This window comes from Mustela nivalis, assembly GCF_964662115.1.
Source record: "Mustela nivalis genome assembly, chromosome: 9".
NCBI classification, from domain to species: domain Eukaryota; kingdom Metazoa; phylum Chordata; class Mammalia; order Carnivora; family Mustelidae; genus Mustela; species Mustela nivalis.
In genome coordinates, this window is record NC_139028.1 from 118,317,588 (window position 1) to 118,335,534 (window position 17,947).

At 66.3% G+C, this 17,947-nt stretch overlaps 1 protein-coding gene across 1 annotated transcript; it reads right to left on the bottom strand.

Annotated features, from left to right (window-relative positions):
- Nucleotides 1-603: 603 nt before the first annotated feature.
- Nucleotides 604-16,572, bottom strand: TSPAN32 (tetraspanin 32). Its single transcript, XM_082749240.1, is given in 10 exon segments — nt 604-3,801; nt 3,804-3,919; nt 4,361-4,452; nt 4,747-4,830; nt 6,496-6,582; nt 7,120-7,221; nt 12,002-12,076; nt 15,122-15,219; nt 15,960-16,074; nt 16,463-16,572. Coding segments are annotated over 10 exon segments (960 nt in total). The 5' UTR covers nt 16,538-16,572; the 3' UTR covers nt 604-3,685.
- Nucleotides 16,573-17,947: the final 1,375 nt, after the last annotated feature.

Consider the following 17,947-nt stretch of genomic DNA (forward strand, 5'->3'; position numbering starts at 1 on the left):
CTCCGAGTCTCTGGCCACCAGCCGGGGTCCTGCGAGCCGGCGGTCACTCGGCCGGCCCAGAGTCTGCATTGGACTCCGCAGGTGAAGGGCTCAGCCCCCCAGGGCGGCCCCCACTGAGGGCGTCAATGGCATGTCCAGCTGTGTTCTGGAAACGGGGGGGTGGGGGGTCCCGCGATCCCTCCTCAGGTTCCACGATGACCCGGATCTGCACCCAGAGCTCAGAAGGGGCTTCACTTGCTACTCCCTGTTATTAGAAAGGAGACAAGTCGGGAACAGCCGCACGGAAGGGCCACGGGGTGTCCACGTGCTCTCTGGGTGCTTCTCTCCTGGCACCGACATGTGGTCGGTGACCAGCCCCGGCGACTGGAGCCTGCGTGGTGGTTCCTCTGCGTGGGTGTGGTGACCACCTGGGTGAGAGACTCCATCTCCCGTCCTCCCCCCTCCCTGGGGCGCTCTGCACGCCTGGCCTCTCTGGACACCAGCCTCTGTCCCAAAGCCACCAGTCATCCCAGGGTCACACGGAGATACTCTGATGACTTTGGAGATGACAAGAATTTTAGGAACTGTGTGTCCCAAACCGGAACGAAGACCAAATACTCATTATTTTTTTTTAAAGATTTTATTTATTTATTTGACAGAGAGAGATCACAAGCAGGCAGAGAGGCAGGCAGAGAGAGAGAGAGGAAGAAGCAGGCTCCCTGCTGGGCAGAGAGCCCGATGCGGGGCTCGATCCCAGGACCCTGGGGCATGACCTGAACCGAAGGCAGAGACTTAACCCACTGAGCCACCCAGGCACCTCCATTCGTGACCTTTGGAAGGGCCCCAGGCCGGGCGGCCAAGCCCCCTGCAGCAGGAGCACCTGCCCTGCACCCACCCCTGTCCGACCACCAGACACTGGAGCTACTTTCTCCGCGACCGGCTCGGCCAGAGGGGGTGAGGGCTCAGCGTCAGGTCAGGAGCTCCACGCTGGGTCTGAAGACCTCGCTACTGCTTCTGGCTCCCTGAGAGCCCCACTCTGGTCCTGGTCTCGTGGGCAGGTGCCTCTGGGCACAGGAGAGTGGCCGTGCCCGCGGCCCCGCAGCGCCCCTCCCCCAGACCCACCAGCAACACACCCTGCGTGGGGGGGACTGTCAGTGAGGCCCCACTGGGCTGCGTGTGAGCACACGTGTACACGTGTACAACCCTGCTTCCGTTGCCCGATCCTTCTCTGCCACATCAGTCCTCTGGGGGGAGGGCTCTCGGACGCCGGGGGCTGTGGAGGGAGCCCCTTGAGTGAAGAAATGATGGTCCGCCGCCCAGATCCGGTAGTGTCTCCCGCTCAGGAGCGCCCTCCAGAAGCCTTCACCGCCGGCCCTCACAGCCTGGCGCAGAGCTCGTGTCCTTCCTGCCGCGACCCGTCCGTAGCCTCGGGACCTCGGCGGTAGGTCAGTGTCACTGGCCAGCTGAGCTCGGGGCTTCCCAGCAGGCCCGAGGCACCCAGCTCTCTTGGAGGTAGACGGAACCTCTCTTCTTGGCCTCTGGTGCCTCCATGCGCTTTCAAGGAAAGTATCTGGGCTGTGCCCACCTCTACGCTGCTGCCCCCACAACCACTCCCCTTCCAGGGAGCCCTCGGGGATGTCTGCGTGCCAGCGTGTCACCTTCCAGACCCGGAAGGAATCCTTGCGATGGGCATCGACGTGTCCTCCTGGAGCGCACTGCTGCAAGTCCATGGTCACTCCCACAGTGCCGTGTCTCCGGGAGGGGCCCACAGGCTCTTAAACCCTTAAACCACAGCCAAGGGGCTGTGGCCAGAGAAGGCACCTGCTTCTACCCCGTGTGGCCCCAAGGACGCTGCTGGAGGGGCAGGGCTACCTGCTGTTCGCCAGCACCTGGTGGGGGACACCGCCAGGCAGACGTCCGGCATCAGAACACAGTCCAGGAGATGAGGCCTGTCACATGCTCCTGCTCCCATAACCCAACCCGCCTGTGCACGTGGCCTTCTCCAGGTCCAGCGGGGGCCGGGTCAGGCTCAGTCGTGGGTTTTGATGCCGCAATGCACGTGGCTTCTGTGTTGCGGAGTCCACGGGACTTCTCTTCTGCACCCCAGGGAGGGTGGAGCCAGGAGCCTGCCCTCCGAGGACCTGTATCTGGAGCAGGCATCTGACGATCACCCCACGAGGTCCCCAGTCGCTTCCCGTCAGTGATCTTTGCTCCTGCGGCTCACCTCCCTCCGCCGGCTGCCCCCTGCAGGGCGCCAGCAGGGGGTCCGTCCCGGTGGCCCACCCGGCCTTGATGGTGCCGCACGAGGGCCTTTGTCCTGTCCCGCACATGTCTGATTTCTCCGTCTGATTTCTCAGTAATTGTCTGGAGAGGGGCGCCTGCATGGCTGCATCGTTAAGTGCCTGACTTCGGCTCAGGTCACCATCCCGGAGTCCCGGGATCGAGCCCCGCATTGGGCTCCCTACTCAGTGGGGAGCCTGCTTCTCCCTCTGCCCCTCCTCCTGCTGTGGTCCCTCTCTCGATCTCTATCGAATAAATAAAATGACCGCCTGGAGACCCCCAGCCCGCTGTGTTGCTGGTGGACAGAATTCCGCTCGGTCCCCGTTCCTTTCCCCTGGCTTCACCACTGCCGTGTGAAGACAGCTGCCCTGTAAAGGAGGCCAGTTTCGCTGGTTGTTGTCGGTAAAGCATATTCTGCTGTGGAAGGCAGGCTGAGCAGAACGGGACCAGAGCAGAGTGCGCATGGCCAGGGATGGACCGTCCCCCGCAACGTAGGACCCGTGAGACGCGGTGTCCCCGTGGGGGGCAAGGTCTGCAGCTTGCTCCATTAGCCGGGAACGTGCTAACTTTGGGGAGGCGTGTGTGCGTGTGCGTGCATGTGTGTGTGCCTCTGATCGGAAACACAAGGGGAGGACCGGGGTAGGTACTTGTCACTTAGTCACTTTTTTGGCTGCTTGTCACAGAATGGTTCTTCTGTTTTGGGGGGAACCCCCCCCTTCGTTGGTCCTGCTGGGGGCTTGGGATTCTTAGTGGAGTGTGCACAGACTTGAGGACAGGGCACTTAGAGAGGGGGTTCAGGGGTCCGGGGCAGCGGGAGTGTCCACAGCGCCCTCCCACACTCACACCAGGTGTCTCCCCTCAAGCCCCGGCACCTGTGATCACGGTGTCCCTGAAAGTGTGAGATTTCTGCCTGGGAGGTGGGGCTCCCCGTGGACCTCATGTAGCCACAGGGACCCCTGAAAGCAGAGCGGCCCCCCCATCGCTGGAGGGACAGGGAGGTCGGAAGTTCTCAGCTTGAGAACTGGGGTACCCTTGATGCCTGGGAGATGAAGCCTCTCGTACAAAGGACGTGGTCTTGCGGAGCAGAGGGCCATCCCCGCTGACGGCCGTGAGGTAGGGGGTCCTCGGTCCCACAGCTGCATGGACCCGTGTTCTGCCAAAAGCCGGCTGAGCCTGGACGGGGTGCTTTCTGCAGCGTGCGGGGAGCCCTGCCCGGCCCAGCCCTGGGCTCTGACCTCGTGAGACCCGGCAGAGGGTCTGTTCCTGCCTGCCCCGTGGCTTCTCTGTTCTGACCACTTCCGAGCCTGTCCCCACAGGGTCTATGAGGGACCCTGATCCCTCTGTCCACTGAAACAGAGCCTGCTTCTCTGGGCTGGCCTCCTCCCGCCTCCACCCCCTGTCCCTCCGCCATGTGGCAGAAAACACCTCACATCGTCCTTGTAAGGCTCACGTCTGGGCCGAGAGAGGCTCTGTGGGCCCACAGGTGGCGGGACAGTCGGTTCAAAGGGTGCCAGTCATCCTGGAGCAGCTGAGGGCCCCCGAGGGTCCTCTTGCACCCGGGCAGCCATGGACAACATCTGCTTCAGTCGGGGGCTGTAGCTTGGGGCTGTCCTGGGAGTGTCTGAAGAAGCTGGGCTCTGCAGTCTGGCAGCCGGGCACTCTAGGAAGCAGACGGGACTGTGAGAAGGTTCTAGAATGCACTGGGGCCAGGCCAGATGGCTGGGCAGGGAGGGACCCGGAAGGCCAGGGCAGAGGGGCTGGGGGTCCCGGTCTGAGTCCTCCCTGGAGAGCATTTGTGAGGTCGGGTCTCGGTGGGGAGTGGGGTGAAGAGAAGGGGCTGTGGGGTTGCAGGCGTGCATTCAACTCTCCAGCCGCCCCCTCCCTCTGTGTGGGCAGCCACCCCCAAAGCACCTGCCCTAGAGAATCAGCCTGGGCTCTCGGTCCAGGGGTCCCAGTGGCTGGGGGCAGGCAGCACCATTGGAGGCGTGGGACAGGGCAGGGCTCTGTGGCCAGGGAGCCAGTCTGGGCACCCGGCCCGCTCCACCTGCTGCCGGCCTCTGCCCCTTGGGGGGTAGGCGGCTGGGGCGCCAGGCAGGGCTACCTCCGGCTCAGGGTGTATTTGCACTTGCGATCCAAGCCGCCGCCGGAGTGAATGGCGAACCAGAGAAAGGAGCTGAGCAGCATCGCGTACACCTGGGAGGGAGGGGGTGTCAGCTCAAGCCCCAGCGGCCCCAGGGGAGGGGTGCCCTGCCCCCCGAGGAAGGCCCTGGGCTCTGCAGGGCTCTCAGTGGTCTGGGGAAGGCAGCGAGGCAGGCACGGTCTCCTCCCAGACGCCTCTCTGGGCTCTGCAGCCTCCCTTTGGCTCCCAGTGCACGGTGAGCCCTGCCGTTCCCCGAGGCCGATGACCCTGGCCTTGCGTTGGGGTGGGGCATCCGTGGGTGGAGGGGTGGGGGGTGGGGAAGGGGTCCTGGGGGAGGGCATGCGTACCGTGAGGGCGAGGCCGGTGCCGGTCAGGGCGCAGGCGACGTTTCTGTGCATCGTCAGGAAGCTCCTGATCTCCTGCAGGCAGTCCTGAGCCAAGGGAGGCTCCCGTGACACCGGTCCTGCCTGTCCCCTCCCCACCCAGGGTCAGGGGCCTCCGCCAAGGCATGGACCTCTAGTGCCCACCTGAGGCCAAGTGCTGGGGTGATGTGCAGCGGGGCAGGGGTGTGCTGGGGTGGTACGCTCCACGCCCAGAGCTCTGGGCAGGACATCACACATGGCGAAAGCCCACGGGAGGGACTGGCTTCCAGGGGACAACGGAAGGTTGTTGCCCCAGGGCCCAGCACGTGCCTTTCTTAGGCATCCGCGAGCCGCCTGGGCTGGGGCACGGGTCTGGCTCCCCTGGGCAGGCTGGGGCTCCCTCACTCCCTGGCCCAGGGTGAGTGGAGGGCAGAGAAAGAGCTGGGGGAGGGGTGTGGGGTCCTGGGCTCTCCTAGCCTCCTGCTCCATCCTGGGCTCCCAGGCCTCCCCAGGGCCCGGCCTCCACAGGGACTCTCTCTCCAGGGAGAGGGAGGTGACGGCCCATCTCTGAACCGCTCAGATGGCGGTGTGTGAATTGGGGGAAGGTGTTGGCATTTGGGGCAGGCCCCCTGGGATGTTCGGGGGATGCTCTTCTTAAGACTGGGATGGGGAGGGACAGAAGGCTCACTTGGCATCTGTCCGGGCTGCTGTCTGTCCACCCATCACTGGACAGGGACTGGGCCCTCCAGCCTCCTTACTGCCACCTGGGCCTCTGCCCCAGCTGGAGTCCCGGCCCTGCTCATACCTGGGTCATGGGACTGACCAGTTGGCCTGGAGGTTGGGACCTCTGGCCCCCAGGGGCAGCTGGCAGCTCCTGCAGCCTGACCCGGCTGCCCCGTGAGAAAACGGCCCCTGGTCAGCCCCTACTCTCCGTGTGGCCACACTTCGGCGAGCGGGGCAGCCTGGGGGCCTGGCCACCACCGAGGACACATCCTTGCCCCACCCAGGCCCATCCCAGGAGGCTCCAGCGCCCACGCCCACCCTCTGTGGCCTTTACAGCGGGGACCCCACCGTTCTGGAAGGCCACAGAGCAGTCCCTCAGCCGCTTTGCAGATGGGCACCCGAGGCCTCCCCCTGGGACGAATGCCCTCTCAGGCCCCTTCCCGGCGTGCTGGGCCCTCCCTGCCGCACCCCTCCCCACACGCCTCCCTACTGGGGCCAGTGGTGCTGCGTGGGCTCCCTCCCTCGCTGGGCCAAGAGCCATTTGTATCCTCCTGTCTTGATGTTGGAGGACGGCCAGGAGCCTCTCGCCCAGAGATAGGGGTGGGTTTGTTTCCCGGACAGTGGACAGCGGGGGAGGGGAGCTCGGGAGGGAGGTGGCCGGGGGAGGTGCCAGGCCCCTCTCTGGGCCCTGGGGAAGAAGGGCCTCCCCTGCCTCTGCCTGCCACCGACCCTCCCTGTCCCCGCCCTGGAATGTCCTTCTGGCTCCTTCTGGACCAGCCCCCTCCAGACCAGTGTCTGTCTTCCACCTTCCCCTGTGCTTCTGGAGGCTTCCGAAGGCAGGCCTGGCCTCGGGGAGCCCCAGGCCGGAGATGAGTGAGGGGCCGAGGGAGCGAAGGGAGCCCGGGGCTGAGACCCGCCCTCCCTGCCGCCTCCGGGAGCCCTGCAGCGGGCGGCACGGCCCGGGGGAGGCCTAGGGAGGAAGAGCGCAGGGCCTGGGCCTCTCCTCCTCACCTGTCTGGCTGCCTGCTGTCCCCAGCACAGACTGGCCTCCACGTCCCCCAGGAGGCCGAAAGGGGAGCTCTTGCCGCAGCACAGGAACTGCAAAATGCGGGGAGGGTCGGGGCTGCGGGCGGAGCCGCCGAGGGGGACAGCGGACAGCGGACAGCGCAGGACGGCCCCAGCGAGGGGTGCCCCGCAGAGCTGCCCCCAGAGGTCGGGCCGCAGGCTGCCTGAGGGGAGGTACGGCAGGCACCGGGCAGCCCAGCCCTCCTAGCCCCCGGGGTTCCCCCGAACTGCCCCCTGCAGGCTGTCAGCCCAGTCCCCACCCCGAGGATGGCGCACCTGCGGACCCTGCCTCCCAGGCTGCGACCCGGTGGCCACGGGGCCTTGCTTCAATTCACACTGTGCCGTCACCAACCTGATGTTCTTCAGCAGTTTTGGACGAGAAACATTTCCATGTTGCTTTGGCCCCCAGATGAGGCAGCCAGCCCGGCCCGGGTCACAGGGAGAAGACAAGAGGTCTTTCTCCCTCTCCCTGCTGCCGAGAGGGTGCCCTGTGTCCCGGGACCCCGGCTCGGCGTCTGGCCCCCGGTCAGCTGACTCTGGGGGTGGGGTGACAGCACCCTCCATGCTCACCGTGTCCTGAATGGCCACCAGCTGCTGCCGTGGGGCTCCGGACAAGTTCCGCGCCGCCCACTCATACGCCAGGTCGTAGACGTCCAGCACCGCGTCCTCCACCTGCACCGAGAGCACCGCGGGAAGACCCCGTGTGGGTGAAGCCCCTCCCTAGAGACGCGGCTCCCCGGGGTGGGGCTGGTCCCCGTGAGCCGTCCTAACAGCCCCTTCCTCCTTGCACCAGGCGGAGCCCCCCGAGGGCAGAGCCTGGGTCACTGGGGAGGCCGGTCCCCAGACTTCTGCTGTGGGGACCCCTCCCAACAAGAGTGACCACCACTGCCCCCTTCCCAGGCTGGGGCCGGGTTCCAGACCCCCGAGCCCTGTGGCCCGCCTCCAGCTCTGGTCTTCCAGGGCGTGGAGGGCCTGACCGAGGGAAGGGTCCCTCCAACGTCGGTCCATCTGGGTGGTGGGACGGGAAGGCGACAGCCGGCTGGGCAGAGAAGCCTGGAGGAGCTTCCTGCCAGCAGCTCAGCTCCCCGATGATGGTCCGGGTCTCTCCCTAGAGCCACCGGTGCGTCCCAAAACCCCGGGCGAGGGCCTTGGACCAAAGAAGCCACGGGCATGCGGGGCCAGCTGGGGGCAGACGAGGCAGGTAAGGGGAAGGAAGGGATTGACAGGGGGCCTGGCCCGGCTCTGCCTTAACTCTGCGTCCCGGCATCCCCCAGACCGTGCTGCCGCCCCCTCCTCAGCACCTCCTTCTGCCTGTGCCCACACTGCTCCCCGTGAACCCAAGCGCCCACCCTTGCCAAGTTAGTCCCCCAAAGACAAAGACAGACTGGAATCTCTCCTCCTCCAAGAAGACCTCCCTAACTGCTCTGGCCTCAGCAGTCTCCTGGCATAGGCCAGGCTTCTTTGCGCACCGCCCACCCCCGCCCTCCGATGCCTCCTGCTCCTCTCGGAGACCCTGAGCACTCACTCCCTTGCCCCTTTTCCCACCTGGGACACAATGCCGGCTGCTCAGGGCTGCCCTCAAGGACTGGGGGTGAACCGACGCCCATGGCCTGCTCTGGCCACTCAGGCGCTCCCCGGAAGGGGTGGCCATCCTGCTGACAGCCTGGGGGCCGGGGTAGGTAGGCCATGGAGGCAGCCGCTCCAGGGCCCCCGTGCCTCCACAGGAACCAGAGGAACTTGCTTCCCAACCCCCGTGCCACTCTTGGCACTAAGCGACCCTCCTGTTGAGACGTTGCCCTGCAAGTCATCCCAAACTGGGTCAGCTGGCGTCCAACCAACCTGCTGGGAGGTGGGAAGTGCTCTGGGCTGGAGGGCGGGCGTCAGGCTAGTGGCCACTCAAGTTTGAAATGAAGCCGAGACCACGAAACCTCTGTGTCAGGGGAGGCTGGGGGCTGAATAGAGTGGGCCGGGGGTCGGTGGACCTGGGGTCGGTGGGCCTGGGGTCAGGGGACAAGTGGTTGAGACAAGGATGACAGCTCAGACCGACCTCCTGGTTCCACCCCCCGCCCCAGGGTCCTGGGAGTGGCCGGGTGCCCCGAGGCCAGCTCGCACCATTGTAACGTTGGTGTAGGAACAAAGTGCTGAGCTGGGGTCTATATCCACCACCCCAGAAGCCGGGGACACGAGCCCCGCTGCAGGCAGAGATGCAAATCCTGCAAAGCTGCGTCCCTCACCCAAGACCCCCCGACCTGGTAGTGGGGGCCAGGCTGAACTCTTCCCACAGGCCGAGGCATCTATTCCCCAGGACTGCCTTGGGGGTGCTCTAGGAGCCCGAGTTCCTGCTTCCCCAGGAGAAAACTGGGGTGGACCGGGTTCGCTCAGAGGCCACCAAGCCCTGCCACCGCGGAGTCTCTTGCCAGGGTCCCCTCCTTAAGTGTGACTTCCAGACCTCCAGGGGTGCCCCCTAGGAATGATTTGGAGCAACAAGGTTTGGAGAGTGGGAGCTGGGAAACACCGTGAGGGGTGGGGCACCCCCTCCCTGCCCCCCGGGGCCTGCAGCCTGGCTTGAGGCCATGGAAGGACATGGCCGGTCCCTTCTGACTCCGTTCCCCGCCCTCCCGTCTGTGGGGACGCCCCAGGCCTCGGTCGGTACCCGTATTTCAGGGTGCCTTGGGGGTTGTTCAGAGAGATGTAGGGGACAGCGGGGGTGAGCAGGCTGGGCTCTGGGCTCTCTCTGGTCACCATGCTGCCAGCAGGACCCTGGGGAACCAAGGAGTCTGGGGTTGGGACGTATCTGGGCTGGGAGGGTCCCGAGGCTCAGGGTCCCCGGGGAGGCCCGGAGTGGACGGCAACCCCTCAAGCCAGCTGGGATCCCCCGACATGCTCCCACTGAGCCCTTCCCATGCACTCTGTCTCCGCGCCCCCTCCCCCGGGGTGGAAACTGAGTCCGGGAAGGCAGCTGGTCACACGAGGGTACCGGCTGGGGAGGCTGAGCCCAGTCAGAGCAGCCAAATCTCCTGCGCCTGGTCGCTTCTGGGCCCACAGGGCCCTGGAAATGCACACAGACCTACTGGGAGGCAGTTGGGGGGCCCCCAGGCCTTGGACCCGGGAGGAGGCTGAGCCCCCACCCATCTGGGGTCAGGCAAAAGCCCAAGAACAGACTCCTGCGGGCCAGTCGGAGCCTGGCCCAGATCAGGATGATATTGTAGGGGATGGTGGCAGGCGGCTGGGACAGAGAGGCCCCGCGGGGAGCTGTCTGGCTTCCTCCCCTCCCCTTCTCAGAGCAGGAGCCACTGCACAGCCCCTCCCCGGCAGGACCCCGGATCCGGGGCTCCAGCTATAGACACAGTGTGTCAGGGAAGAGACGATGGGCTGTAGCCGTCCCAGGAGAGCCACGGGAGGTCCCAGGGCGCCCTGGCAGCCGTCCTGACCGGGCCCACGCACACTGTCCCCAGACCTGGAATGGGTCAGAGCAGTGAATGGGAAAAAGGAGCCGGCAATCCCCGCCCACCCGGCTCTCCTTGGGTGAGCTGCTCGCCAGCCCCACTGAGGGCCCTGGCCGTCGTGTGGGGACACCAACCCCGTCCGAGAGCCTCGCAGCCGGAGGAAATGTCATGGGGGGTGACCTCAAATGCCAGGGTGGGGGGGCCGTCTGGGGAAATCCTTGGGCAGGGACGGGAGAAGAGGCATTGACTCAGGGACCTGGAGGGTGGGCTGGATCCTCTTGGACCTCCTGGGTCCTCCTGGCCTGGTTCCGCCAGCGAGACGGGGCCCCCCGCCCCCTGAGACTAGAGCCGCTTCTGCAGAACAAGGGTACGACCGCCATGCTCAGCCTGGTCACTCAGCCTCGTGGACGCCAAAGAGCACGGACAGGGAGAAGCGAGGCCCACCTCTGGGTGGGGGTGGGGGTGGCACAGGCAGCCGGGACCGGAGAGGGTAACCACACAGCTAGAAGCACACGGGATGGCCCGGTGTCCCGGCCCAGCTGCGCTCTGCAAGCCTCTGCTCCTGTAGGCCCCTCATTTGGTGGTGGGGGGCGGGGGTGACAGGCAGCAGAGAGGCTGGGGCCGCTGGGGACCGAGACACACACGTGAGGAATCATGCTTGTCACCTGCTACGCGCACAGTGTTTTGCCCGACGCTGGACACGTCTCAGGCAGACGGGCCTTGTTTTCCTGGGCTGGTCCTTGTGGAGCACATGGAGAAACCGAGACCCAGTGAGGGACCGCGGAGAGTCAGGGCAGACAGGGTCCAGCGGCGGAGCACTCCTGCCCCTCTCTGTGGTCCCACCTGCAGGCCCCGTGGCTTCTCAGCTCACCCCGGGGGGCTCGCCTGGGTCTGGGCTCTCACGGGACCTTGTCCACGGCTGGGGACTGGGGGAAGGCCTGTCCCTTATCCCTTTGGCCCCAGCCAGGGGAGAAGCTGGGCTAGGGGCGGGCCCCTACTTGCCATCCTGCCAGGACCCCCCTCTCTGAGCCTCTTGGGTCCCCACTTCCTCTGCCCAGACAAGGGGCCTGGCTTTGACCCCCAGCCTGGGTCTGGGAAGGGTCCGGCTCCACACACGCACTGGCCAGCCCACCCCCCAGGCAGGCTCTCAGCCTCTCCTCGGGGCCCTGAATTCAGACAGAACTTCTGGAGGGCCATGCTAGGGTCTGCGCCCGGGCCTGCAGGCTTTGCGGCCGCTCATATACGGGCTCTGGGGGCCATGGTCCTTGCGACTGAGTTAGCCCAGAGCTGGCGCCTCCCCCAGCCCCCCAGACTGGGACAAGGGCCCTCTCACATCGAGTCCATTGACAGCCTGCTGAGCCAGGCAGTGCCCCGAGAACGGATGGGTCCACCTGAGCGGATGGATGGAGGCACGGACGGACGGACGGATGGATGAAGGAACGCACCGCCTCCAGCGGGGGGTCCACACCCACCATGACCACGGGTTCACCACCCCAGTCACCACCAGCACAGAAGCCCTGGGAAGAGCCCACAATGGGGGTGGGGCCGGGAGGACAGCCAGCCCCCCACCCCCGCTGGGCGGCCCCTCTCCAGGCCCGAAGGGTGGCTGCCTCCTGGGGACCAGACTCTGACAAGGCCCAGTCGGGAGGGCTGTCCCTTCTGGGCCAGTTCCCGGAGCACTGACCCCTCTAGTCAATCCCTGATGTCAGCCGGGACCCTCCTCCTCTGACCCTTTCCAACTCCCGGCCCCTCCCAGGACCAGGCAGAGGGCAGGGCTGAGGGGCTGGGGCTGTGGGGGTCGGAGGCCTGCCCCTGCTCCCGCTTCCCTGGGACCTCCTGCCCCAGCCCCAAAGAGGCCTGGGCCTCAGGTCTCTGTGCCCCCCCTTCAGGCGGGGGACATCCCCCCAGAATGGTCTCTCCCAGGGAGAGGGGTGACTCTCCCGGCTCACGTACCCCTCCCTCACGGGCCCCTCCACTGTGGGATGGGGGCGGGGCCGGGCGCTCACCTGGGTGGGGTTGTGGAATCCCCAGAAGACCACCTGTGCCAGGGCACCGAACACCAGGGCAAAACACAGGAAGCCCTGGGACAGAGGAGGCGTGGGTCACGGTGTGCGGCCTAGCGGGCCACCTGCAGGTGGTCTCCTGCTGGGTCTCCTCCTGGGGCTCTGGGCAGCTCACTGGGCTGCTGGCCACACAGCCTCAGCGCCCAGAGGGCCCATGTCACCTCCTTCTCACTGCACTGGCTTTGTGGGAGCACCGCTGGCTGCCCGGGGCCGCGTGTCACGGGTTGGGCCGACACAGCACCCCTTCCTGGCTGGTCTGCAGCCCGGGGCAGCCTGGGGCTTGGTTCTCCCCACCCAGGGGCCTCCTCGCGAAGAGGGACACCCAGCAGAATCGATGACCGGTGGAGTGGAGAGGTGCCTGCAGACAGACCTGTGCGCGGACACAGCTGGGCAGCGCTGCACCACCCGCTGCCAGGAAAGAGGGGGCCGCCTCTACCGGGCCCCCAGCCTCCATGCCGGCTCCGGGACTCCGGCTCTGCTCAGGGATGGGCAGCCCTCACCCTTTCCTCTCCCTCCAGCCTGGGTCCCTGCAGGCCTCGCGTCCAGGATCCTCCCTGCCCCTCCTCCTCCTCCCCCTCCTCCTCTTCCTCCCTCTTCCTCTCCTCTCCTCCCTGCCTGGCCGAGGGCCTCCTTCTCCATCTGGAAATCATCGCTCACCACTGCCTGCAGGCTGGAGGCCCTGAGCCAGCTCAGGGGACCAGCCTTTTCCAGAAATCCTTTCATTTCCCAGGGGAGAGCGAGTTCCCTCTCCGCCTCCGCCTGCCCGCCTGCAGAGGGGGCCTTGGGCCAGGTCTCCTTCGTGTCCCCAGGGCCCGTGCTGCTGTGCAGGCCTGCTGGGGGCAGCTGGGCCCAGCCCGGCATTTTCTTGCTCCTTGTAAATAAAATACGTCAATAAATCAGCCGCCCCTGCCGGCCGTGCTCCAGCAGCCAGCGGTGAGCTGGTTCATTTCCGGCTCTGGAGGCCTGTGCAAGGCCGGACGGGGTGGAGGCAGGAAGGGCGGATGGGGGACAGCAGCCAGGTGCCCGGCAGGTCGGGAAGCGTCTCCCTGCTTGATGGTCCTTCTGTGTGTGCCTCTACGTGTGTGCGGATACACAGACGGGCCGGCACCACAGGCCCGCAGAGATGCACACGCGTGTGCGGGCCCCTGGGGGTCCTTGGGTCCTGGGTCTGGGGCAGGGTCTGGGAGCAGCAGGTGGCTCCTGCCCAGAGCGGTCCGCAGGCCCTCCAGCGGGGCTGGGCGTGCAGAAGCGAGATCCCCAACGCTCCTGAGCCCTACCCACCGACCAGGGCGGCAGGGCGGCCCCCTTGAGCATCTGGGTGGGGAAAAGCAGGCAGGAGCTGGTGGGGGCAGGACAGGGCAACCGGCAACTGGGGCGCCTTCCGCCCTGGGGAGCACAGGGCTGTGACCCAGCACTGTGACCCAGCACCATGGCGTCCCCTGGTGGCCATGCTGGCGTCCCAGCACGGGCCTCTCCAGGCTGGACCTGCCCTGAGACAGCCTCGTCCTCTGTCTCTGTGCCCCTCAGGCAGACCTTAGGGCTCTGCTCTAGGGGGACAGTCTGCCTCTCCCACCAGCTCCCGCTGGGTCTCCTGCCCTCTCTGACTCCTGGCCATGGGCAGGCCGCCACGGCCAGTCTCGGAGCCTGCCTGTGAGCCAGCGGGGGCCTGGTCAGGGCTGGAGCTGCCTGGTCCCACGCTGCTCCCTGAGCCCACTCCCGGCTGGCTGCCCCGGGCTACAGTTTTGGGAGGTGACTGTGCCCCCGCTCCTGCAGATGGGGACACGTCCACAGACATTTGCTGACACAGGCTGCCGCCCTGGGGGCCCAGAAGGCTGCCCTCCGTGAGCCTGTGGGCCTGGCTCAGGGGCTCGTTGGTCTGTGAGGCCCTCACAGGGTTGGGGAGAATCGGCAGGAGCAGAGGGCTGGAGGCCGAGAGTGGGGGTCTGGTGGCCGGAAGGGGCCGAGGGAGGCCGGGGGGCCCTGTGGAGCTGCAGGGAGACCGTGAGGCCAGGAAGCTGGAGGGACTGGGGTTCAGAGAGCCTCCCTCTCCCCGAGCTCTCCGATTCCCCGTGCAAACCAGAGAAGCTGCGGTCCCACTCCCGGGGAGGCGGGAACCTCAGATCTCCACTGCCGCCCGGGCCCCAACGATACCGGCCGACGCCGGCATCGGCTCACACCGCCGTGGGCGATTTGTGGACCATCTCCCGATGTCCGCCTGTGGCTCGCCTTCCAGCACACCCTTGCCCGGCTTCCTGAAGGAACACGTACCCTGGACTCTTTTCCACTGTAAACCGCCCGCCTCGAGCGAGGGAGACACCCCCCTCATCCTTTCCGAGTCTCCCAGACGCTCCGCCTGGGGCTCTCTGTCCCACTCACGCTCCTGGGTAAACTCTGTGTTCACTTTCGATCCCGTGCGAGGCTGAGGGCCCTCCTGGCTGGTCCTGCAGGAGCCCTCTGGGTCCCTGGACCCGGCCTGCCTCCCTCAACGGGACTCTGTCCCGAACCTGCGAGGAGCCCTGGAAGGTGCCAGGCCGGGAAAGCAGGTGCCTGGGGCAGTGGGGAACCAGGGAGTCCAGGTTCCAGTGGGGGAGGAGGGCCTGTGCCCAGAGTGGGCAAGACAGACCGGCCCTGGGGGGGCAGGGCTGGCGCGGAGCAGCAGGAGAGGCCAGGGGGGACGAGCAGGAATGGGGGCGACAGGGTCCCCTGTGGGGTGACACGAGCCTCTCTCCGGTGGGCTCAGGTGGGCCCCCCGGGGCAGTGCACGAGCCCAGACTTACAGGAGACCTGGCCTGTGTAACAGAACCAGACGCTGCCTGGGCCTTGGGCAATGGCCCCCTAGGCCTGGGAGGGCCTGTGCCGCCTTTCTCGCCACCCGACCCCCAGATGATGGGGTAAAGCAGGGCCTGGCCGAGGGGCCCTGGTTGGGGCAGGTTGGACCCCGGCTGGCACACATCCTTCAGGCCTGTCAGGACGCCGTGGGAGGGGCAGGATCCCTGGGCTCTCCCCCTGCCTGCTCCTGATCGCATCCCAGAGCCTGGAGGACTGGGGGCAGGGAGCACTCACCCCGGCCATGAGGCCCCCGGCCTCTCTCACAGTGGCTACAGCACCCAGGACGGCACCCAGGGCCAGGAGCCCAGCCAGGCTGCTGGTGGTGTAGAAAGCTGGGCGTGGACAGAGAGAAGGAGGGTTAGGGGTGCCTCGACAGGGGTCCCCAGGGCACAGGGCCTGTATTGGAAATCCAACCCAAGGATACATTTTGGGGGTGGGCTTCTGGGAGCTCAGACTAGACCAGGAGCCCCGCTCAGGCCGGGATGGGCAGCCCACCACCCACTCCTTCTGCTCGCCATCCTCAGCGGCCGGAGGGAAGGAGGCAGAGGCCCCGCCCCCCACCTCGGGCTATCTCAGAAACCACCAGGCAAGTGCGGCCTGCTTGTTCTTATCAAGACAGAACGGAGACCCAAGCTTCCTGCACCAGGATTCAGGCTCCAGGGTAAAAACCCGGGGCCTAAGGGTCAAGAGGCCTGCAGCTGGGACCTCAGCCTGACTCTCTGGGCCTCAGTTTCCCCCAAGGCTGCCCTCTGAGACCAAGCCCCCAGAGTGCATTCGGGTCTGGGCCCTTTTGTCCCAGAACAACCCCTCCAGGATATCAGGGACATCTGGATGCCACCTGACACTCCCACTTGTCCCCAGGCTCCCAGAATGGGATGGGGCTGGAGCCCAGACCCCCGGCTCTGCCCAGTGCAGAAGGCTGCCAGGGTGGCCCTCTCCGCCCCTCTCCACTGCCTGACCCAGCCCGGCTCTTCTAGGAGGCCTCCACCCGCCCAGCCCGGAATGCCTCCCAGGCTGCCTTTGCCCTGGAAGCCCCCTGACCGGCAGGAGCACCTTACTAGACTTTACTTACCCCAGCGGTGCATGGCCTCGTAGGGGGTCCTGTCTGAGGATGCGCGGCCGATGACAGCAAAGTGGGCCCCGAAGTAGGTGAGAGCCGCCAAGGTGGCCGCAGACAAGCCCAGGAGCTGGGGGTGGGGCAGACCCAGAGTGTGGGGGCAGGGCTGGGCACAGGACAAGGCCCGGAGAGCAGGGTCCGGGTCTGCTGGGTCCTCGACCAACCTCCCTCTGGCCTCACGGCCTCGCTCGAGATGGGCTCAGCCTCGTCTCCTCCCTCCTGTGCCCGCCGACACGGGTTCACCCGCCTCCCCGGTCTCCTGCTGCCCGGTGGGGCCCACAGGACATCCTGCCCAAACAGCCACCTGCCAGCAGTCCACCGCCGGGGCCCCAGATGCATGTCCCTGGGGCAGGGTGGGGACAGCAGGGCCAGGTGTGTGTGTGGAGACCACAGCACTCGAAGTCCACAGACACGGCCCCCCACCCCCCAAGACCCCTCCCACCCGGCCGGCCTGTTACCAAGACAAAGAAGCTGGTGACCAGCATCTGGCATTTAGCGACCCTGACCCGACTCCAGGGCCCCATGGTGGCCATCTCTTCTCCTTCCTCCTCTCCCCGCCCCTCCCTCCTCTCCCGCCCCTCCCCGCCCATTGTGGTTTCCAGCTGGGTGGGGGCCCTAGCCAGAGCTGCCTGCCCCGGAGGTAAGCGGATCTCTCTGTGTCGGCACACCCGGGAGCTGAGCCTCTGGCTGCCCCGGAAGACGGAAGACGGGCAGGAAGGCGGAGGGCAGCAAGGCCAGCTCCTGCCACCCCAAGGTTCCAGCCCTGACCCAAGGCACAAGGACCTCTGAGGGTATGAGCGCCCTCCCCCCCCGAAGGGTGCAACCTTGCTCTCGGTGTGTCCAGAGCACATCCCCATCCCGGGAGGAGGTGGTGTGTAGAGGCCAAGGGGCCTCGGTAGGGGGTGAGCCTCTCGTCCCAGGAGTAGGCAAGCCGAATCCTGCCCAAGGCTTGATCCTTGGAGGAGCTGAGGAGACAGGCTCGATTCTGAACGTCACTACTGGAGTGCCATCTTAGGAAGCACCATCGGAAATGTTCTGTGACGACAGAACATTTTTGGGAGAGGTCATTTGGAGCAGAACCGTCTGCTCTGCCAGAGCCCTGGGGCCATGTGCCTGGGTGGGCCGCTGAGGGAGGCTGTGTCAAAACACAAGTCTGTCGTCAAATTAAACCATGCAAACCTGAGGAAGGGGCAGGCGGTAGACACAGACGTGTGGGTCTCTGTGCCCTAGAGAGGACACACAGTGAAGTTGCTGTCCGGGTCCAGTTTGGGCCGCTTTGGACTGCCTCGCCCCTGCTGTGGTCCCTGGGGCGGCAGGTGCTGCTGGGGGGTAGGGGCTCGCCTCTGGGCTGCAATCACTCCCTTTCTGTCACCTATGCTTCTCATGTGGGGTCCTCTGGGATATGGGGACCTCAGCAGGGGGAGGGGGAGTGCTCCAGATTGCTGTAGGCGAGGTGACCCCTTGGCCTTCTAGGAACCAGCAGCTCTGGCCATCTCCTCCCAACCCTGCCAAGAGCCAGGGCAGCTGGGACCCCTTGTCCAAGCCGGTGACCCCAGGACCCCCATCCGGTCCCAGGAAACCCCACCCTGGGTAAGCAGGGGCACAAGGGGGTCTCTGATGGCAGGTGCCTGTGAACTGGTCCAGGTGGAGACCAGGTGTGACCCAAGGGGTGGCCAGGGTGAAAGTTGGGGACCCGGATACGACAGGGCATGGGCTGTGAGGGCTGGCCAGCCCAACCCTCTGTCCGTGGGGCCAAGCTGCTCGCCAGGGTCTGCCACACACGACTGTGGCTCTTCTCCAACTTCGATGAGAAGGACAGCGCTGGGCAGCCTGTTCCGGTGCAGTGAGGAGACCTGCCCGCGGCCAGCCCCCTGGGCGCCTCTGCATGGAGTCTGGAGGCAACCTTGCAGAGCCAGAGCTGAGCTGGGCCTGGGATCGTGTCC